The sequence below is a fragment of the Schistocerca americana genome, chromosome 2 (genome assembly GCF_021461395.2).
Source record: "Schistocerca americana isolate TAMUIC-IGC-003095 chromosome 2, iqSchAmer2.1, whole genome shotgun sequence".
NCBI classification, from domain to species: Eukaryota; Metazoa; Arthropoda; class Insecta; order Orthoptera; family Acrididae; genus Schistocerca; species Schistocerca americana.
Genome location: NC_060120.1, coordinates 713,906,690 through 713,925,909, shown reverse-complemented (window position 1 = coordinate 713,925,909; position 19,220 = coordinate 713,906,690). Strand labels below are relative to the sequence as shown.

At 38.5% G+C, this 19,220-nt stretch overlaps 1 protein-coding gene across 10 annotated transcripts in view; it reads left to right on the top strand.

Moving 5' to 3' along the window:
- The window catches only part of LOC124593758 (GMP synthase [glutamine-hydrolyzing]), a 179,963-nt gene that overhangs the window by 42,227 nt on the left and 118,516 nt on the right, over window positions 1–19,220 (top strand). For all 10 annotated transcript variants that reach the window (XM_047132103.1, XM_047132102.1, XM_047132104.1 and 7 more), the window contains 3 exons: window positions 2,565–2,659; window positions 2,737–2,854; window positions 16,158–16,311. In XM_047132103.1, coding sequence (XP_046988059.1) covers window positions 2,565–2,659; window positions 2,737–2,854; window positions 16,158–16,311 — 367 coding nt within the window. The remainder of the gene's footprint in view (window positions 1–2,564; window positions 2,660–2,736; window positions 2,855–16,157; window positions 16,312–19,220) is intronic.

Below are 19,220 nucleotides of genomic sequence, written 5' to 3'. Positions count from 1 at the left end.
GGTGTGCGGTTATGTACTATCTTCTCACACACCCTGTTGACATGCAGTATAAAGGATTATAATATCCTTCTTGCTTATAAAATAACACCGTTTTCCTGTTATTTGTATATCTTGACAGAAGTAACTGGGTGTGCACTATCTTTTACAATTATCTGTATGCTTCATGTTTAGTTGGCCTATTGGATATGAAAGGGGTGCTCAAATGGGTGTTTCCTTCATGAGACTACAATAACTAACAACATTAAAATAATATAAATTCCTTAAGTAACTACCAATCACTTCATTGTACATACAGTATGTCATATTTGTGCGGAGGGGTATCCGTTAACAAGATTTATGGAAGTAGGATAGTCACCACTCACAGAAAACCTGAAACACAAACCAGCTTGCAAGACAGTAATGCTTTGTGTCGTTTTCCAAGGGAAGCAGCACTTCCACATATACTGCCGTCTGTCCAGTCTTTTTTTTACAGAATGTACAACATTTATCCACGTTTCTTCAAGCCACACAATTTCTTTAAATGGTTGCTTAACAATTTCACTTAAAAATTGACAGTGCCATGCTACGATATCGCTTCACTCCATTACAGTATTGTGTCCATTATTTTTTTTGTGCCTGGGACCAAGGGCTCTGACAGTTATTAATAAATAAATCTTGCTGCCACTGAATTCTACCTCATGAAGTATAACTCAGTTTTTTATGGTTGTATATTCTTTTCTCTTGTAATATCTACATACGTGATGACAAACAGCGAGTCCATTTCATTAGTCATTGTCCTGTCTTCCTGCTTTTGCCAGGTGTCTGTACCGTGGACGAAACAGCCCCTTATTGTTCTGTGCAGTTTTTATTGTCACAAACATTCATGACATGTTTCTATCTTCAAGGCATGTGGAGTTCTTTTGATTACCTTCGTTGGAGGCAGTACAAGGCAGTACAGCCATGCCATTGTATCTCCTCAAAATATTTGCACACTGAGCGCACAAACTAATGTGTCTGACCATTTAAAACTTGAGCATATCGCTGAAACTTCATTCAGTAACCATACTTTTCTGCTCACTCCTGCTGCAAGCTTGAGACATTCTGTAGCACAGAGTAAACTCGCCACTCTGAGGAACAAAGCACACGACAAAAATGGTTAGCACCTGTTAACTTACCAGCTGAAAGCATCATCTGCAGCTTCTGCTTGCAGTTGGAAAGTGATTTAACAGTGAAACTTCCTGGCAGATTAAAACTGTGTGCCGGACCAAGACTCGAACTCGGGACCTGATTTGACAGTGTTGAATGGAACAGGATGCATAACCAAAATCATTCTCAGGTTGGAGCTATGGTAACAGCACCATAAACAGCTGGACAGCAATCATTTTGCATTATTCTGATTCAAGTATAGTTGCTGTGTAGTGGGTTTTCACCAACACCTATCAGTCCTCCCTACCATCCATGAAAGTTCATATTATGAAGGACACATTGCACTTTTGTCTGGATGTGATTTGTGTAACATTTTATGATATTTGCTTCTGTTAAACAATAAGAAAACTTATAATTCTTCTTGATATTTCTGAAATACCCCTCTTTTGCTCACAAATGTGTTAATATCATTATGAATATAATAGAGGAAAACATTCCACGTGGGAAAAATATATCTAAAAACAAAGATTATGTGACTTACCAAACGAAAGCGCTGGCAGGTTGATAGACACACAAACAAACACAAACATACACACAAAATTCAAGCTTTCACAATCAACGGTTGCTTCATCAGGAAAGAGGGATGGAGAGGGAAAGACGAAAGGATGTGGGTTTTAAGGGAGAGGGTAAGGAGTCATTCCAATCCCGGGAGCGGAAAGACTTACCTTAGGCGAACAAAAAAAGGACGGGTATACACTCACTCACTCGCGCGCGCGCACACAAAAACACAAACACAAACACAAACACAAACACACACACACACACACACACACACACACACACACACACACACACACACACGTCCTTTTTTCCCCCTAAGGTAAATCTTTCCGCTCCAGGGATTGGAATGACTCCTTACCCTCTCCCTTAAAACCCACATCCTTTCGTCTTTCCCTCTCCTTCCCTGTTTCCTGACGAAGCAACCGTTGGTTGCAAAAGCTTGAATTTTGTGTGTATGTTTGTGTTTGTGTGTCTATCGACCTGCCAGCGCTTTCGTTTGGTAAGTCACATCATCTTTGTTTTTAGATATATGTTAGTGGTAGATATGTTACCATTAACCAGTTCCGACTCAGATGAGTCATCATCAGAACTAAAATTCTTCAGAAGAGAAAAACAAAAAAGTACTACTGATATTTCGATAACTGTAGATATTTAATAGTCATTTTGCATTTTTGTCTTTTGTAGATTTTCAGTTCTGATGAGGACTCATGAAGAGTCGAAACTGGTCAACTAAAATATATTACCAAAAGTGATAAAAACAGTTGTGAATAAATAGTGTATTTCAAATAGATGTCTTGCTTAAAATGGATAATGTCAAATTTCATTGAAATATTGCTCTTTGAATTCTTGTTGCCAGTAAAATCTACATCTGATTTCAGGGCAGTCATAATATCTGGTGGTCCAAACTCTGTATATGCTGAAGATGCTCCTCGGTATGATGCAGACATATTTAGGATAGGAATTCCTGTTCTTGGTAAGTAGTGTTCTAGTTAATAAATACATTTAAGATTTGAATTTACATAAAGTAAATTGAATTTGCCTTTTTTACAGGAATATGTTATGGAATGCAGATGATGAACAAAGAGTTTGGTGGACAAGTTATTCGAAAGGATAGCAGAGAAGATGGGCAGTTTAGCATTGATGTCGACAATAAATGCTTATTATTCAAGTTAGTGATAGTACTAAATAAGGTTTTTCAACTTTGGCCTGTTGCCTCTTTGATTTGTAGTTTTTAGTGTTGGGGAAAACTTGACACATTTGTGTGTATTGCATAACAAGATTGAAATTTACCATATAATGAATATTATTACACTAGGAAACTTGTTACTATGGTAAAATGCTCTGTGGTAATTGTGAATACTAATGAAAAGTTATTTTTGCCAAACCATTTGTGACGGCCATTTTTGTGACACTCCATTGAGTATCTATAGATAACTTATTATTTAAGCAGTGTAAAAACATCCACACAATGTTTCTGATCAGAATGATTTTGCTACTGGTGATTCACAAAAGTTTGACTATATTACTGAAAACTCCCTTTAAGACTGCTTATAAGTGGTGTTAAAAAAAAAAAAACCATCCGGAGTCTGGAATGCACAGACTGGTGACTGGGAGGGTGATGTCATGGTGTGTGTAATGAGGGGTGGTTCCGACCAAAGCTGTGGAAGTTCACAGCCTGTCGCTAGAGGGCACGCATGCACATCATGTGACTATACAGAGCTAGCAGCAGCATGCATCTATTGTCCAACACTGCCAGTAGTATTGCAAGCAGTGACATGGAGGCGTTAACAGAAGAGCAAAGAGGTGTTCGATTTCTGACAGCGAAGGGAGTAGGAGGAATGGACATTCATCGACGAATGTCACAAGTGTATGCTGAATACTGCATGTCCCTTGCAAGGGTCAAGGCGTGGCACAAGCGCTTCAGGGAAGGACAGGTGTCATTAACCGATGATGCATGGTCTGGAGCACCACACTGCATAACCTATGACATTGTCCAGTTGGTGAATGTGTACTCATTACCCAGGACCGCTGAGTGACAGTGAAAGCCATAGCTGCCATGGTCGGATTGAGCATTAGAAGTGTTCACACCATCACGAGGGAACAACTGCACATGTCCAAAGTGTGTGCCCAGTGGGTGCCCCACAGTCTTCAACCACACCACGAAGCGTGTTGAATGGCCCACTGTCTTGGTCATCTGTAGCGCCATGCTCGGGAAGGGAATGCATTCCTGGCACGAGTGGTGGCTGGAGATGAGTCATGTTATCATCACTTCAAACCAGAATCTAAATGACTAAAAAAGTCTCCAGTGGAAGCGTCTAGGGTTACCACCACCAAAAAAAGCCAAGGCCATCCACACGCATGCAGGAAAAGTTATCCTGACATTCTTTTTTGAAGAAGACAGCCCCCTTCTGATTAACTTCCTGCAGCACAGTGAATGCCCAGCATTACTTGTAAACCTTGACCACCTTTCGCTGAGTGATCAAATCAAAACGGCCAAGCAATCTCGCCCGTGGGGTCATTCTGCTGCACGACAATTCAAAACCTCATATGGCCAACACAGTCACGGCACTCCTGCAGAAATTCAAATGGGAGATTCTCGGCCACCCTCCATACAGTCCGGACCTCTTTTCCTGTGATTACACCATTTTTGGACCCCTTAAAAAGGCTCTGAGGGGCAAACGATTCACCTCGGACGACGACATCCAACTGTATATGCAGAACTGGGTAACATCGCAGCCCCGGGAATTTTATGGGACAGCCATTCACCGCCATGTGTCACAGTGGTACAAGTGTCTCAACAGCCAGGGTCAGTACTTCTAAAGTACAGCTACTGGTTTCAGTAATTGTGCCTCCGGCTCGTTTCTTTTTAAATGCCCCTTATAGAATAGTTCAGGAGTATGGAATCCCCTTTCATGACCCGTCTTTAAATTGTGGATTTCCCACTTTGATGATGATAGTTAATAGAAGCTGTTGCAGTTACATATGCATTTGTCAGCATACTAACATAAGTTGATTGGTTGCCGTGTTTGTAAAGTGCTAGAGAGCAACAAAACTGGTGACTTGAGGGACAAGTATAGAAGGACCCACCTACAACTTTTTTTGCACACTTTCCCCATAGTGTTCCTGCATTACAGTTCAGTCATCACAAGTCTGAAGCCTTTGGCCCACTTATGGAACTGAATCTGGCAGCTATTGCAGAGTTGTGCCGATGGCACCATGAATGAAACACAATGTTAGCATAGTAACACTGTTAATGATATGTTTTCAGTAGTGATCTTTTTCTATGATATTTTATTAATGGTATGTGCGGCAGAAATGACACTTAAGCAACAGTATACGCCAATAACGAACCGAGCCAAACTAGGGCAGAGGGTTCTCGTTTTCTCTTAGAAAGAAAGGGAACGTGAGGCCACTTACACTGCTTTTGTTGGAAACAAGTTGAAAGCTCTCCTGTGATTGAATCCCAGACACAAAGTAATTCATACTCATTGTTCAGTACTGTAATTTCATCACAACTTGCAAATTGTCCATTGTGGTAGATCCCCCTTCTAAAGTCATCTTTTTACTTTACCTCATTAAAATCTTAACAACTGTCGTGTATGAAGAAGAGGGCGATAAGTCTATAATTGTTTCTTGTGTTTCTCTTCTCTTATAAACTCTAATAATTATTGTATTCAAGGAATTTTTTTCCTCGTCTGAAAACGGCTATCGTGCTGAAGCAAGAAGCTCCTGTTTCTTTTTTTTAGTCTGTTTGTGAATTAAATTTAGTTTTAAAAAACCTCTGCCACCTGTGAAAAAATGTTGTTAAGTTTTTTTTCGCCAATACATGTTTTGAAGCACATTTCATTTTTGTTTCCTGAAGTTTCGTTAGTTCGAATGTTGGGTTGTGCAGTGTGGCTTGCTATTATTAATTTTGTTGTCAAGAGTTCAGTCTTCTTTTACCCAGGCCAGAATATAGGTGTCTCATGAACTTGCCCGTGGTAGTGTCAGACAATCCTCTGTGTTATAGGGGCATGATTAAAAATGTAATTTTAATTAAATTTAAGAAATTTAGTCTTTACCTGATAAAGAGCTATGGAAGCCAAAATAAAAACCTATAATATGACAAGTCAAAAGAGTTGCCACTGGCGTATTGGTAATTGTCTTCCTGCTGTTAACTGTATTTCATAATATGCCAAAATTTGAGTTGTTCCGGACTGCAAAATCAAATTTAAAGTAATCTGCACGCCTTAAAGTACTATGCCTTGCCTATCGGTTCCTATGCTTCTTTATAGTTATTTCATTTTTGATTTTGTCCCAGATTTTGCTTTTATCAAACTGAAACTGGAAACACACAGTGATGCTCCTGTAAAGACAGAAAAGTTTGAAACATTTTATTTAGTTTTAAGTCTAGGCATTTTGCATACATACCACAAACTTCTTTATTGTACAGGTGATACAGAGAAAGCTGTATGAGAACCTACTGAGCACCTAATAATAGATAACAAATCATTGTAGCACCTCTTGATAACTGGCAGCAAAGAAAATTCTTTTAGGTCACTGAGAAAATAGTTAAGATATTCTAATTTGTTCTGCAGTGAAATTGCCACCTAGTCTTGTGGTTATATGAAGAATTTCATAAGATGGTATATCAGTCTGTGGGAAGATACAGATGATGTCAGCAAGAATGGATGTTTAATTATGCATATGCAGCTTAAGTTCTGTTTTAAAGTCCCTGATGATTGTGTGGACTGTATTTTCTGATGCTAGGATTGTGCTGATATTTGAGGGAAATTAGAGTTTCAGATTCTGTAGTCTCTCACATAAAGTGGTTTGCTTGTCACACTGCTACCCACACAAAAAGAATAGGTGATTTAAACTGATTTTGAGTAGGATGAATGAATTGGGGACCCTCATCCTCCTATGCTGCAGAGAAATTGCCATGATGGAAATTCATCCTTAGGATGGATGTAAGGTGTAAGCCATGATCTCGTGTAAGCCGTGATCTCAGTAAAGTAATTTGTAGTTCGTAGTACTGGTGGCCTTTGCTGCCATATTTATTTCCATTTGTTATATACTCTTACTCAAAGTTAGGCGATGTGATTGGAAGTGTTGTAATTGGTATGAAGCAACTGCCAATCATTTATTGAGAAGTGCTCCACATAATATTTTTGTTCAATGTGCTCGTATTCTGAGAATGTCCATTGAAGCGTCATGTTGTTTTAGCTCAGCTACCTTCAGCATTATGTTCATCACATGAAAAAAGTCATGGGATACCCCCAAATATCGTGTCGGACCTCCTTTCGCATGACGTAGTGTAGCAACTCGACATTGCATGTACTGCACAAGTCGTTGGAATTCTCCCACAGAAATATTGAACCATGCTGCTCCCTTAGCTGACCATAATTGCGAAAGTGTTGGTGGTGCAGGATTTCGTGCACAAACTGATCTCTTGATTATATCCCATCATTGTCCAGTGAAATTCATGTCTGGCGATCTGAGTGGGAATATTATTCTTTTGACTTGTCCAGAATGTTCTTCAAACCAGTCATGGATAATTGTCACCCGGTGACGTGCATTGCCATCCATAAAAATTCCATTGTTGTTTGGGAACATGAAGTCCATGAATGGCTGCAGACAGTCTCCAAATAGCTGAAATAACGATTTCCAGTCAGTGATCTGTTCAGTTGGACCAGGGGACCCAGTCTATTCCATGTAAACACAGCCCACACAGCTTGCACAGTGCCTTGTTGACAACTTGGGTCCATGGCTTCGTGGGGTCTGCGCCACACTCGAACTTAACTGTCGGCTCTTACCAACTGAAATTGGGATTCATCTGACCAAGGTCCCAGTTCTCCAGTCATTTGGGGTCCAACTGATAAGGTCATGAGCCCAGAAGAGGTGCTGCAGCTGATGTGCTGTTCGCAAAGGCACTTGCTTTGGTCTTCTGCTGCCATAGCCCATTAACACCAGATTTTCCCCCACTGTCCTAATGGATACGTTCGATGTACATCCCACACTGATTTATGTGGTTATTTCATATAGTGTTGCTTGTCTATTAACACTGATAACTCCATGCAAACACAGTACTCTAGGTTGTTAAGTAAAGGCCATCAGCCACTGTGTTGTCCATGGTGAGAGATAATGCTGGAAATATGGTATTCTCGGCACACTGTTGACACTGTGGATCTAGGAATACTGAATTCCCTAATTATTTCCAAAATGGAATGTCGCATGCATGTAGCCCCAACTACCACTCCACATTCAAACTGTGTCAATTCCTATCACTCGGCCACAATCGTAACGAAAACCTTTTCACATGAATCATCTGAGTACAAATGACAGCTCTATGAATGCACTGCCATTTTATACCTTGTGTACACAGTACTACCACCATTTATATACAGGGTGACAATTACTGAACTATATGAGAAAAAAATGTAAATTAGTTACAAACTTCAGTTTGCACAAAGTTTATTCAACTTGTAAACGTCACAACAAGTATTCGGATGTAAGTTATGACATGTTTGATATACCTGCCATCATTGGTGATGATATGGCACAGATTAATAGCAAAATTCTATATGATCTGCTAAAATGTCAGAACACCAATGCTGTTAATGACCTCCTGAATGGCTGTTTTCAGCCCAGCAATGATTTTGGAATTACTGCTGCACATCTTGTCTTTAATATAGCTCCCACAAAAAGGAGTCGCTTGTTTCCAGATACAGAGAATATGGCGGCCAGTTGAGGCCCATGCCAGTGGCCTCTGCATACCCCAGAGACAGAATGCAGTCCCGAAAGTACTTCTCCAGAACATCAAACACTCTCCTGCTTTCATGGGGTTAGTTCCATCTTGCACGAACTTTGAATAATGGGGATGAAACCAACCTCCAAAACCTTCATGTGCCATTTGGTAGTCACCATGCCATCGAGGAATATCGCACCAATTATTCCGTGACTGGACATTACACACCACACAGTCACCTGTTGAGGGTGAAGAGACATCTCAAACGCAAAATGTGGATTCTCAATCCCCCACATGTGCCAACTTTGCTTAATGACAGACCCATCCAAATGAAAATGGGCTTCGTTGCTAAACCAAACAATAATGTGCGTACTAATTCCCACCATGCCCTGCAGCCAACCATGCAGTATGAACGTCGTAATGCAAACCATTCAGGAGTTATGACAATTTTATTTCATATAGTTCAATTATTGTTACCCTGTATGTGAATATCTCTATCCCATGACTTTTGTCACCTCCATGTAGAGTTAAATTTGAATTCATATTTGGCTTTTTCATGTTAACTGTGAAGATATTTTAACATACACCATAACAACACATGCTAAAAAAAAGGCTGAATAATTTACTTTCTATATTTTCATTTTAAAAATACATCGGTATTAACTAGTATTATTAATTAAATAGTGATGCAGCTGTTATTGTTTAACAATGTGTTGTTCAAGTGCTTTGTAATGAGTAACTTTTTACTCACCTTCCACAAGAAGGACATAATGGTGGTCCAGTAAAAGTCTTACTGAAGTATAAGACTATATATTAAAGTTTTTTTAAAGATACATAACCTACTTTTCCCAAGCAGTAATGACATATTATTGATGTAACAACACTTTCTTTTCCAATGTAGTCTGTGAGGCTCTTTGCAGCTCTTTGTCTGATAGTCTATATATTTTTCCAGCGGCAGTTGTGGGATTTAATGTACAGGGGTAGGTTTTATTTATTTGTGATCTCTTGATAGCACACAATCTGTTCAAAAGAGTATTGTGTGCATCTGGACACACTTAAATGTTACAGACATCAAAGTCTTTCCAAAAACATTGTGGAATGCTCCTTTTTATGCTGTAGGAAAACAGACTGATGGGATATATGCTCTATTCCACTGAAACAATTGGAAGTAAGTTACTGTTCATAACATTGTGCTTCCACAATTGATTAATATGAACATTAAGTAAACTACCGTGACTTTTATTTTAGGTGCATTTATTAAGGCAGTTGTTTCATTCTGTATGAACATCCTCAGGTGAATAAGTGACAAAAATGTGCCACTGTCATTATTTAAAATACTTAATTTCATAATAAAACATTGGAAGACAAATGTTCGAATACACAAATACAATATCCCACTTCTTTACATGCATGCACCAATGTGCTCCTTTTCCCATCATGAGTGCTTTGCTAATTTTATCTCAGCAGTTCATATCTACTGAAGTGACTTAGTGTCAATAGAAATGAATGTTTTTGTTTAATTACATAGGGTGTCCATAACTAAAATTCCAGTTTCAAAATTTTAGAAAGAGAATCACTGCTCAGAATGATGTCAAATTTGAACAGCATATTATTAATGCAGGGAGAAACATCATGGAACAACAAAAGTGTAATGAAAATTTGACCAATAGATGGTGCTATAAGTGTCAGAATATGCACACCAACAGATGTGCAGCACATGGCAATTCTTCAGTTTGCAACCGAAATGCCCACCATGAATATCTCCATGAAGGATTGCATGCTGTTGTTAACATTCTTTAACAAGAGTGGTGACTATGCACCAGTAGCCCTGCGTACTCAAGAATATGAAAAAAAGCGTTGATCAGATATCTGTTAAGGGTCTGGAAAAAAATGATACAAAATGTGAAAAGACAGGTTCATTTGAAGTGCATTGTGGCAAAGGGAGGAAAGCAGTTGATCCAATGTCTGTTGAAGATGTAGCTACAGCATAGAAGGAGAAATTGAGTGGTGGTGTGCAAACATTCAGTGCATGGGAAATTGGCCGAACATTGATGTGTCTCCAAGTACAGTGCATAAAATCCTATGAAACGTCCTGCAACTGCTATCCATATGAAGTCCACCAGCACAGGAGTTGCTTCCAGCTGACCCTCCAGCAAGATAGTCATTCGTTCTGGAATTCCTTGCTCTTACGGAAATAGGCAGCGAATGGCCATGGAATATTCTGTGGTCAGTCAAAGCCCATTTCCATCTCCAGGTACATGTCAGTACAAAAAATTGCAGAATATAGGCAATAGAGAATCCGCATGCACACCAGCTGCTACCACATCATTCTGAAAAGGTGAATAAGGTGCAGGCTTGTTGCATTATTTATCGTAGGACTGTATTCTTTCTGGAGACGAGTCCTGTGGTGCCTGTTACCCATACCGTCACTGATAAACACTGTGAGAGTCTTTTGCGCACCATCATTCCATCCCTTCAACTGCACGTGTGTGTGTGTGGGGGGGGGGGGGGGGGGGCTGTGCACGTGTTTGGGGGATCATTTTTGTGCAAGATGGTAACCCTCCACACAGCCAGTGAAGCAGCTGTTGTAGAGACATTTTGGAAATGCTAGAATTATCAGCCATAATTTCTTTACACAGCCTGATCATCCAGATCACCTTATCTTAATCTGTGTGACTTCTGACTATTGGGTTACTTGTAAGATGTGTTCTGTGCTCCAGTTACATATGTAGCTGAATTGAAGGCATACATTGCACTATACATTGTGAACGTAACGTGACCCCCCAGGCACTCTGATCTGTTGTGGAATGTGCTGTTTCTCTATTTCAACTTGTGGCAGAAAATGACAGCATATTGAATATGGCTTCTGTCTGTCTCACAAAAATTAGAAATTGACGTCATTTTGCTTTTTATCCAGTTCTTGGCTCCAGGGCAGTTAAAAACATATTTTTCCCATCCGGTGTGGTATGACCTTGCCGTGGTGTGTGGGCTCACCTAACCAACAGTGCAACAACTGTTGACTGCCGAACTTGTGCAATCAGGCATGTTGAACAGTATGGATGGTGTATGTGCAATTCGAATCATAGCCACTGTATTGCGATTCATCTGTCACTTATACCTGACCACATTTGTGTAGAACCTCGTACGTTTTCTTACATCCATGACATTTTTCCCTTTGTCAATAATATGCTATTCAATTTTGAAGTCATTCCTCTGAGCAGTGGTTCTCTTTCTCCAGCATTTTGAAACTAGGGATTAATTATGGACATCCCCTATAGTGTTAATATAAATATCTGTTCTAAAAATATAAACTATATCTTAATTAGAAATCAAAAGGCATATAAAATGGAAAATGCATACTATTGCTTGGATTATTTGTGTTAATTTATGGTTTAGTGGCTTTGTAAATAATGGCTAAGTAAAATTTTAAAATGATAAATTGAAGTGTACTTAATTAGTAATCAATAATTTCCTTTTAACTATTAGTTTCATGAACCAGCTTGCAAATTTGGTGCAGTCGAGGCATAGTTGGCATTGGGAATTGCAGTAAAATATAATTATTTCAATGTGTTCCCTTATTAATACCATCGTGAAATTTGTCACGTACATTAACAAATAGTTTATGACTAACATATGTTAGAATTATTTTGTTTGAAAAAAAAAATGAAGTTTTCAAAATTAAAAAAAGGTGTGATTTGGTAAATTTTAACGTTTTAATGAATTGTGCCAAGTAGAAGATATTTAAAAGCCTGTAATAAGCCGAATAAAATGCTATAAAATTTAGGTCTGTATGTCAAATAGTTTTTGATGTATGATCACTTAAACATTTCAGACATGGCAAAAACTTTAAAAATTAAAATTACAAAGTGAAATTCCAAAAGATGTATAATTTTATATTTTACATAATTTTGATAGGTAAAATAAAATGAAAAAGAATTGCAAAATTCTAAATTGTCAATTTTTTTATTTATTTTTTAATTGAGTGATTTCATAAGGATTGACCCCAATGCCACTGTCAAAACAGCTGGTGTTTTGAAATTGTTTAGTTTCATTGGAGAAACAATAATTTACACAAAGAAGCTCCATTATGTTACATAACTTCTGAATAATTGTGGACTCCATTGTTTGGATTCTCCACAACTTAAATATATCCATGTGCTACTGGCACAACATATGAAGAGGCATTTGTGATGAAGAGGCATTTGTGCTGCTTCCTAGAGCAGAATGTTGATTTGTGTTTAAGGCATCATTCTAATACAAATCTTGACTAGCCACATGTCAGCATTTAAAAAATGAGTTTCAGCACGTCAGACAGGAATTAATAATATTGAAAGAAGGAAACTGCAGTGAGTTGAGTTCTTCAGTATTTCAAAACATCTTACCATAAACTTCCTGTAATGCATTGAAGTGACCAATGATGTCATTGTACCATACTTCTTTTCAAAAGAAATCTGTGAAGAGAGAAATACTGGTACCTGCAAAACCATCATCTGTACTTAACTCGTAGTGTAATGTAAAGTTTTCACTTGACACAAAAGTCCACTGTCCTAAAGATGCTTGTGAGATAAGTTTATAATGATGTGACAGACAATTCCTATGTCTCCACAATGCTTTTACATTCTGCAGCTGTGTGTACTCTGGTTTGAAATAACTTGAAAGATTCAAAACTGTGTTGCTGAACAAGTCAAACTCTGCATGTTGCTTTTTGTGGCATTATTATTACAGACTGAGTGATCAAGGAATGAGGCACTACCCACCCTCATAGCTTCACTTTATCTGGTTACCTCTCTTGCTCTCCAAACTTCACAAAAGCTCTGTTGCAAACCTTTTTGGAATAATCTTATTACATTGGACGGGGAGAGGGGGGCAGGAATTAATTCAAATTGTCTTTGAATTTATCTTTGGAGAGGCAAACATGTTTTAAGCAATGGGATAATTATCCTTGTCTTTGGCTGTGTGAAGTTCTGTGTTGTTTGAAAATCACTTTTAGTGATCAAAGCTGTTAACCCTCTTTTGTTAATAACTTCTCAGTGCCTGGAATTTCACTACTCAGACTTTTCTTATCCTAAGATCCCATATCTTACTGCAGCTTTATGCTATTGAAAAAACTTCTGCTCCTCTCCTTACCACCCCCCCCCCCCCCACCCTTACACAATGCATTAGACACCCAAACCCAAAATTCTAATTTTCCTCCCTCCCCTGCCCCTCCATTCCACTGCACACTGGTTCTCTCTCTCTCTCTCTCTCTCTCTCTGTCTCTCTCTCTCTCTCTCTCTCTCTCTCTCTCTCTCTCTCTCTCTCTCTCTCTTCCTCATTCTAATTCTCATTCCATCACTTCCTCTCCCTACAGCTTGCCTCTTCTCTTGTTTTCTCTCTCTCGCTACTATACCATATCCAAATCAGTCACGCTCTTGATTCTCTTGCCTAGACTGACGATGCAGATTGTCTCATTTACATTTGCCATATCCATACCCTGCAAACTATGAAGTGCATGGCAGAGGTTACTTCCACTGAACCAGTTATTAGGGCTGCATTCCATTCCATTCAAGTGTCGTGTGTAGAAATAATGATTGCTTAAATGCTCTGTGTGCTCTGTAATTACCGTATGTATTCGAATCTAAGCCGCACTTTTTTTCCGGTTTTTGTAATCCAAAAAACCGCCTGCGGCTTAGAATCGAGTGCAAAGTAAGCGGAAGTTCTGAAAAATGTTGGTAGGTGCCGCCACAACTAACTTCTGCCGTCGAATATATGTAACGCTACACAAGCATGTTTTGCAGGCACAATGATAAATACTGGCGCCAAAACCTCTGCGTCAGTAAACGAATTAAAAAAAAAAAAGGTGGAAGACGAGCTTTTTTCTCCGCCACGAGTTTCAACCATTGCATTTTCATACAGTATCCAACGAAGTAAATACAAATTCCGTATTGTTCATCTTCGAATGTAGCAGCGTTTCAGTGTACTATGAAAATCCGACTGGCAAGACTGTTTGGGATGTTTGTCAATATGGTCAACTCTACGTTCTGAATTTTTTCCTACCTGTGAGAAGAGATGGTTGCTAATAGGAACCTGATGAAATGTGAATCACATGCAGTATTCTCTTCACCATAAGAAGAATACGAATATAAACATTTTGCCATGTATTCCTTCGTGTTTGGTGCTACCTCATTTAAATCCTGTCTGCCTAATAAACTACGAAACTAGAGTGAGACAACGGCAAACGCGGAAGAATATACATATCATGTCATGTTTATATCCGTATTATTCTTATGCCTAATAGAGATACAGTCAGAAATGAAGCACAGCAATTGAGTAGCTTTTTAAATCTAAAATGACTCTCAATTTCTGTGCAGAATCTAATGTACTAAGGAGGCGTCTGCAAAGATTTTCAAACGGAGAAAATTTTTCGTTAAACTCTTGTTCAGAACATCTTCTATCATACACTGTCTATTATTTAGCTCTTGTTGATCATTAGCAAAGAAAGCAGCAGTGTAAGTAACAACAAATAGCAGTCTCTTGCCATTGTTTCGCTAATGAGATGATTTCTCTCTCTCTTTTTTTAATTGTAAGTGGCGGTAGCATGCACAAAAGCAAGCCATGTCGCGAGCGGTGACAGGCCGTAAACACTCATTATCAGAATGTGACAAACAATGCATGACACAGTACAATAATGCATTTTCAGCTTAGAGTGATGTAAACACCTATAAAAAAAAGAACGGCACTTATCAGATCAAAGAAAAATAAGCAATCAATTCAAACCAGACGAAGCACGGGAAAAAGGAAGGGTACCCGTATAAATACGGATGGAGCGCCTGACGCATAGTAATGGCTACCTGGTAAAGCTTAACTGCTAAGCTTACGACTCGAACCAAACTACTGTAGCTGCATCATCATTCATTCAACCTAAATTGTGTCTCATATTACAATGGACCAACTTTGTTTCGATTTGGAGGTGCGGCCTAATTTCTCTCCCCTTGAATTTCAAGTCTCAAATTTCAGGTGCAGCTTGGATTCAGGAATTTTTTTTTCCTAGATTTCGAGTCTCATTATTCATGTGCGGCTTAGATTTGAGTAAATACGGTGGTCTACACTTGTCTTTGCTATTCCTATGGGAGCAATTTTGTAGGGAATATTCCTAGATTACTGACATACATTCGGGTTTTGGAACACTCTAAGCATGACTTTCATGGGATAATCTGTGTCTGTCTTCAACTGCTTGCCAGTTCAGTTTTTTCAGCACCTGCATGACATTCCCCGATGGGTCAAACAAATCTTGTGACCATTCATGCTTCCCTTCTCTGTATAAATTCAATATCTCCTATTAGTCCTATTTGGTACAGATACCACCCACTTGAGCAATATTCTAGGATGAAGCGCACAAGTGTTTTGTAAGCAGTTCCCTTTGTGGACTTACTACACTCTTAACAATTAAATGAAGTCTGCTACCAGTTTTATCTATGGTTAAGTCAATGTAATGATTCCATTTCATGTACCTACAAATTGTCACACCCAGGTGCTGTGCGAGTTGACTTATTTCAACAGTGACTTGTTTATTAATGATGAACTGTCTTTCCGCTGTGCAGATAACTGTTCTCCCATTAATTTATCTGTTACTAATGGGAGTGGTTTTGTCTTAAGTGTGTCAACTTCACTTTATATGCAATTTTAGTAAATTTTGGCTGAATATTTAAATTGTTGGACCCAGTATGCTAGTGCTTTATGTATTATAGTTGTTATTTTGTTTCAGAGGCTTAGAAAAAGTCCAAAAAGTTCTCTTAACTCATGGTGATAGTATAGAAAAAGTGGCTGAGAGCTTTAGAATAGTTGCTGCTTCAAGTGTTTGTACAGCAGCAATAGCTAATGACAAAATGCGACTGTATGGTGTGCAATTTCATCCTGAGGTAATACATTAATGTTGATAATTTGATTAGCATACTTATCAGTTGATATTAGTTGCCTCTTGAGCTGAATGTTTTTCAAATGGTTCTGAAAAATTGACAACAAAAAAATTTTAAAAACATTTTTTTCACAAGCACTGCTTTGTGGGCCGACTTGCTACATTATGTACCCCTTCACATTTTTGGTATCATTTTTACATTCAAAGATTCTTATACCGAGAAGAATGTTATTAGTCTTACAACAGGAATTTAATATATTAGATGTAAGGCCCCATTAAATTACAGTGGTCCATTTAAATTTAAAATGTGTACTAGCTTAGTATAATCTGTAAGGTCAGATGTTTGATTGGGAATTTGTCTTTCATTATAAAATAAAAATGAAGAGCTTTTCAAGATTTGCCAGAATTCTATTTAGATTCAGCTGTGTTTCTATGACGAATTTTCCTTTTTTACCTAGTTATGTCCAGTTGTATTTTCACCTTATTTGCAGTATGTTGACTGCTCTGTCTGTGAAAGTTAGTAAAGTTAGTGCACCTGCATCCGATAGCACTTTTTTTATTATCTATATTGTACTGGGGTTTCCTTGTTGGATTTAATTCTTTGTTGAAAATTTACAGTTATGTATTGTTCACTTGTCTATGGGTTAAATACTTTAACATGGGTGTTTGTGCTTTTATCCCAATTTTTCTGTAACTCCCATCCCTCTTTATGATGCTGTTTGTGCAGCTCACAATACAGTGAAACCCCTATTTTATGTTATTGTGCAGTTCAGACTTAAAAAATGCAAAATCGAGAAAAATGCAGTGTTGAGGAAACCATTGAAACCTCCCAAATACGAGCAAAAATGTATGTAATTGGTGTATGTGATTAAAATTCATAATCCTCTCCAATACATTGTATAAAATCTGCGAAAAAGAAGGAAATTTAATGTACAGTGCAATGTTTATACAGGAATTTGTGGTAATTAATTTCATCAATTCTTAAAAAATCACAGGTGTGTAACAGCAAGTAAAAACTTGTCAAAAAATCGAAATTGGTATCTGGATACAAGGTAATGGAGCTGTTTTCTGACATGCTATGACCACAAATTATATGTCAAAACGTGTGTTTTTTGAAAGAGGTTTCATTTGTGCTCATCCAGAAAAAAGCAAAAATTGATGAACATGGTGAATTAAATCAAAAACTGTGAAGTACGGTGAATGGCGTCGGAATCTAATGTGTGGGGTGGGTTCTGTCGACGAGAGAAACAGAGATGTGCGTTTCTCTACGCTGTGTAAAGTGTAAATTTAAAAGAAAGCTCAAGCACCACAGTTTCTCTTCATGCCATCTGTCATTGTTGTGAATCTTTACAGTCTACAGTGTGTGGTGCAAAATGTATTCGTGAGTAGTGTATACAGTTGCTATAACTGTATTGTATCAGATTTGTAAACAAAAGTCTTTTAAAACGTGCTATTGCAGAACCATTGTTCTATTTCTGTGTGACATCTCTGCCATGGCACTTGAGCTGCACGAAAAGTATATTTTCTGCACTTCACAAAATGCTTTCACCCTACCTGCCACTACCATTGTTCAAGGGCCACTACCCCTCACCACTCCACACATTCAGCAAGTGAGCTCATTTTACATGTGTTAGTGTGGTGTGGTGGCTGCGCTGGCTATTGGGTGATGTAACAAATTGCCAGCCAGTAAGCGCTCACTAGCCGGAAATGGCCAACGTTTCTTGTATTCTGACCAAGCATGAGTTTTTGAGACTTGATGTTTGAATTTAAAAGAGTGATGATTGATATTGTTGCTTAATACTGTACATTGGAAATATATTAAAAAAGACAAGACAGAGCTAGAAGCGTCACAAGATGATGTGGCAGCTGGGCTCGTTCATCACATATTTCACGTATTGCCTCGGTCCAGAACACTTCGCGTCGAATGTCCTGTTTTTAAATTGCTGCCCCAACCTAGCAGTAGTTGTTTCATAAATGTATAATTGTGCAGTGAAGCTAAATGTTGCAAGTTGTGTTGGTGACGCTGTTTGTGGATTCAGTCAGTATTTCCTGTAACGTGTCCCCCCCCCCCTTCCCCCTCCACAAGAGGCCTAAAATTTTCCTTTAACTCTGCTATCACCTGCAGTGTGAACCGTCTATCTTTTGTGCCACCTATAACTTGTTCAGTCACATTAAACATCAGTAGGACGAAAATGTGAAGAAGTCAAGTGAGATGTTGAGTAAGAACATAGAATCGAGGTAAAGCTGACTAGGAAGAAATCGAGAATATGTGAATTTCTAGCATTGGTCGCATGTGTGTTTCACAGGTGCTGTGAATTTATAGCGTAGAATCAGATAAAATATAAAATTGGAGAACATGAAATTGAAGTTCCACTGTGTTATAAAAAAGTTACATTGCTACTCTTCATATAGTTGTTATCCACAACGTCCAGCTCCATCGCATACCCTTTTTGCCACAATTACACACCAGTTTTGAGAAATGTATACCATCAAATAAGAAAGCGTGACTGTGGTGCTCTGAGGTGGTATTGCACAGCCGAATTGGAAGAGGCCGTACTGCGTTACTGCATCACATTGAAGAGAACCCATCAACAAGTACACAAGCAATTGCACAGATGTTACCCTCAGCACTGTCTAGTATGTTCTGGATCCCACCTAATATATAACTTGTAACAATGTTCACATTACCAGCATGTTTTCAAATGGTTGTAGTACGGAAACTGTATGTTTCTGGACATGGGTTCCTGTTCAAAATATTATCTACTCAGTCCCCTCTATAACTGCTAGATGTTTCTAAGGGAATTTTAGAGCACTCAGCTAATATGGCTCATGTATAGGTTGGCATGAGATGGGTACCATTTGGTTGCCCATTGTTGAATCACAGATTTGTTTGTAGGTAGGCGATGCCTTCAA